This window comes from Hippoglossus hippoglossus, chromosome 22 (genome assembly GCF_009819705.1).
Source record: "Hippoglossus hippoglossus isolate fHipHip1 chromosome 22, fHipHip1.pri, whole genome shotgun sequence".
Classification (NCBI taxonomy): domain Eukaryota; kingdom Metazoa; phylum Chordata; class Actinopteri; order Pleuronectiformes; family Pleuronectidae; genus Hippoglossus; species Hippoglossus hippoglossus.
This window is the reverse complement of record NC_047172.1, coordinates 20,360,051-20,364,149: the sequence shown is the minus strand read 5'-3', so window position 1 is coordinate 20,364,149 and position 4,099 is coordinate 20,360,051. Positions and strand designations below refer to the sequence as shown.

Below are 4,099 nucleotides of genomic sequence, written 5' to 3'. Positions count from 1 at the left end.
TCGCTACTATACACTTGTTCAATCAAGTGCATTGTCTTGGGGGGGGATATGAAATTATGTGAAAATACTGTATTATCATGCAAAAAAATCTTTTGTTTAAAGGTTGTGGTGAAAAAAACGACCACATTACTTAGTTTAGTATCATTTCCATCATTATCGTAATTTTTAAATCCTTATTAATGGAGAAGATACTACCACCCCAAATCAGAAGAAGTTTGGACGGTATGTTTAAAACAAAACAGTGATTTATAAATGATCTTTGACCTGTATTACAATAAAAACAATACAAAAGCACACTATTGATGTTTGACCTCATGAATTGTTTAGTTTTTTCAAAATAAACACTTATTTCAATTTTGATTCTTGCAACATATTTCAAAAAAAGTTGGGACAGTAAAGCATTTACCACTTTGTAATGTTGCCATTCCTTTTCACAACACTTTAAAGACGTTTAGGGACTCAAGACACCAAGTGATGAAGCATTTCTGGGGTCATTTTGTACCATTCTTCCTGCAAACAAGTCTTAAGGTGTGCAACAGTACAGGGTCTTCTGCACGCAGGCCAGTCCGGCACCCCCACCCTCTTCTTCCGCAGCGATGCCTTTGTAATGTGTGCACAATGTGGTGTTGCATTGTCTTGTTGCATTATGCATGGATGTCTCTGGAAAAGATGTCGTCTTGACAATAATTCTTGAACTCAGGTTCAGATAACTTAATTTAGAAAATGTTTTGTTTATTTGCTGGGTGGCAAGGCAGATCATGTTTCTAAGTTTAATGAACTTAAAACGATTTAGATTGTGGGTTGTATTCTTTGAAATTGAATGTTTTATTGTAATTTTAAATCCTAGCTTACGGGAGTTCAATAGAAAGTAAATGGAGGACCTTTATTTACCTGGTGACCTCTCAGATGTGTCTTGAGACCCCAAGAGGAGTCCTGATCCTCAAGTTGGGAAACGCTGAAACAGGGAAAGTCCAAACGGTCAAGATGAAATCTCCCTCCCTGTGTTTATGGTAGGATTGGCATTGCTGTGCAGTTTCCTGCGAATACCCTTAGAAATCCCCAAACTGCCCTCTATTTGTCACTTCACTTCATAATTGTTTCAGCAACACTGTGGTTTACACTAAGCTACTGCAGAATGCAACACACATATCAACCAAAAGGTCTGTGAGGTCAGAATGAGAGCATTGACATGTGACATGTAGGTGGTGATACTTCTTCTTTTCTCCTGTTGATAGGTCATAGTCACCTTTTTTAGGGAACTAAGATTAACTTTCACCCTACACATGAAACTGCTGGTAAATCCCCAAAGGTGAAGCCGACACGTCATTGTTAAGTCCCGGTCTTTCCGGTCGACGCTGCTCAGCTCTATAAATGTGGAAGCTGATGGAGTGGAGGACAACACAGCTTAACGGCTCAACTCGGACGTTCACCTCGTACTGCACTGTGAAGAGAACACACACGTTTCAAGATGGCTGCTGCTCGTCTGTGTCTGTCGGTGTTGGTGCTGATGCTGGCTGCCATTACTCTGAGCGAAGGTAAGGACGAGCTTAATTGATAACACTGTGTTCGATCACTGAGTGAGCGAGATGTGAATAACTGTACTCTTCTTTAAAATGCTACAACTGCAGTCATCTATGATTCAGTCTGTTTCATTATTTGACTGATGTGTATTGGAAGTGAATCTGTCAGCAGTACTGGTAAAAAAATACTAGTTTTAAAATAGAAATGAAACAGGGAAACAAATACCATCCCATAAGAAGGAAGTAAATTAAAAAAATATGATTATCTATTTTTACTTGTAGCATAGTTATTATATGGTCATATTTTAAAGCTTCCTCCACACTCAGCCATGCTCAGCTTCACATGGTAGTTTGACAGCTCCCTCGTGGCTCTGGTTGTGAGTTTCAGAGTGAGAGCCTCTGGAGTTTCTGAGGACTTTCTCCTTGTTGCCCTCCAGTATAAAGTCCGCAGAGAGTCCAAATGTTTCTCACATGTAACAGATGCAAAAAATCAAAGAAAACCAATATCTCAAGATGAAAAAGCCATACGAGTAGAAGAAAGATTTTGCTGTGATAAGAGCTGACGCCAAGTGTTGATGTCCACAAAAACATGTGATCTCTGTAGTAGTATAAAACAGAACATCCTGCCTCTGTCTGCTGCACCACCCCTCACCTGAATCCTCCAAAAGATTTGTTGCTGATGTGAACGCGTCAGCAACAGGCTAACAGAATAGAGTTGCTGTGGACCAAATCAGAATAGAAACAAGTGTGAATATTGGACTTAAATGCATACAAATGACTCCAAATGAAGGCTAATGTCGCAATGTTTCTGCTGAATGTGTGAATATACAACTGTTTGCCAACACATTAGCCATACCAACTATTTTTATCTAGTTCTGCTGCTCCTTGGTGGTCAGGCTTCAGCACTGCATACACTAGTTGTATCAGAGAAGATCTGCTCTAAAATACATATAAAAATGTCAAAAAAAACCAATGTTCTTTCCTAAACAGAACAAGACCTTATTTCATAGCTCACAGCAGAGTTACATACGTCAAAGAGCTTTTCAATATCACAATGGAACAACTGAGCAGTGACACACTTTCCGCACTGACAAAAATAAAGTCATTAGGTTTGGTGTCACGTTGGCCAACAGGAAACTAAAAAGGGAACAAAAGGAGGAACGAACAGGCAATGTTTGTGAGATTGTTGTAAGTTGGTTAGTTGTTTGTTCATAGATGACTGTTTGCAGGTCTGCGTGGTTCTGGCCCAAAGAAGTGCTGCTTTCGTTTCATCAAGAACCAGCCTGAGGGCCGCGTGATCGGCTACAGGAAGACTAGCCAGCGGTGTCCCATCCCAGCCGTCTTGTAAGGAGAAAGAAAAATGGAGCATTAACATTATTGCACCTAAACATGAATGCACTAAACCTGACTGTGTTGTTGGTTTGTATGTTTGTGTGAGTCAGGTTGCAGACAGAGAACGGTCGTCAGCTGTGTGCCAAACCATCAGCCTCATGGGTGAAAGAGACCATCAACAACCTGAACGCCAAATCCAAGCCAGGAGAGGCGTCCAACCTGTAACCATGGCAACCAATCCCACCACAAGAGTCTTCTGTGAACAAAATCTTGATGTACTTTGATGCTGCAACTTTTCAAACCTCAACTTTTAAACTAAGAGATGTTTTGTCCATTTATAGTATGTCGCTATCTCCACCATGAGGTCTTAACTACATGCCAACGGTATATACTTCTAATATTATATTACATAGTCTTGATAAAATATGCCAGGATGAGCTATACATAGAATGTAAACATAACATGTTACACTGTGATCTACTGTTGTCGTTTGAACGGAGTCACACAAAGCCCATTCACTTTGAAAGACCAATGTGGTGCAACTCCACATGGTGTCATCAGTTGACTAAGCTACAGACCAAACCACTGTGTTTCTACACTGAACCATTGTGAGCTCTTTGACTTGTTTTATATGAAGTGATGATGTGGGGTTTTTTTAAGTCGTGATTTGACTCAAGGTACTTGTACAGATAAGTAACCCATTCTGACAAGAAAACAATAATTTATTTCTGTTGTGTTTATGCTGCAAATTTGATTCTCTTGTACAACCCCAAATCAGAATTTAAACTGAAAACAGTGATTTATAAATTATCTTTGACCTGTATTACAATAAAAACAATACAAAGGCACATTATTTGATGTTTGACCTCATGAATTGTGTTGTTTTTTCAAAATAAACACTTATTACAATTTTGAATCTTGCAACATATTTCAAAAAAAGTTGGGAAGGTAAAAGGGGTCATTTTGTCCCATTCTTCCTGCAAATAAGTCTTAAGGTGTGCAACAGTGCGGGGTCTGCGTTGTCGTTGTTGCGTTTCAAAATGTGCCACATATTCTCTATTGTGGCCAAGTCTGGTCTGCACGCAGGCCAGACTTGCACCCGCACCCTCTTCTTCCACAGCCGTGGGTTTGCATTGTCTTGTTGCATTATGCATGGATGTCTCTGGAAAAGATGTCGTCTTGAAGGCAGCAGATGTTGCTCCAAAATCTCTATGTACTTTTCGGCATTTATTGGTACCATCACAGAA

At 39.8% G+C, this 4,099-nt stretch overlaps 1 protein-coding gene across 1 annotated transcript; it reads left to right on the top strand.

Moving 5' to 3' along the window:
* The first annotated feature begins 1,320 nt into the window (after positions 1-1,320).
* LOC117755892 (C-C motif chemokine 4-like) lies at positions 1,321-3,810 on the top strand. Its single transcript, XM_034576058.1, has 3 exons — positions 1,321-1,535; positions 2,750-2,864; positions 2,963-3,810. The coding sequence occupies exons 1-3, from the start codon at positions 1,469-1,471 to the stop codon at positions 3,075-3,077; spliced, it is 297 nt and encodes a 98-aa protein (XP_034431949.1). The 5' UTR covers positions 1,321-1,468; the 3' UTR covers positions 3,078-3,810.
* Positions 3,811-4,099: the final 289 nt, after the last annotated feature.

Bases quoted from the DNA above. Each gene is read 5' to 3' on its own strand.
- LOC117755892 (XM_034576058.1), top strand. From the start codon at position 1,469: ATGGCTGCTGCTCGTCTGTGTCTGTCGGTGTTGGTGCTGATGCTGGCT. The intron at 1,536-2,749 runs GTAAGGACGAGC...GACTGTTTGCAG, and splicing joins TGCCATTACTCTGAGCGAAG to GTCTGCGTGGTTCTGGCCCA. The intron at 2,865-2,962 runs GTAAGGAGAAAG...TGTGTGAGTCAG, and splicing joins TGTCCCATCCCAGCCGTCTT to GTTGCAGACAGAGAACGGTC.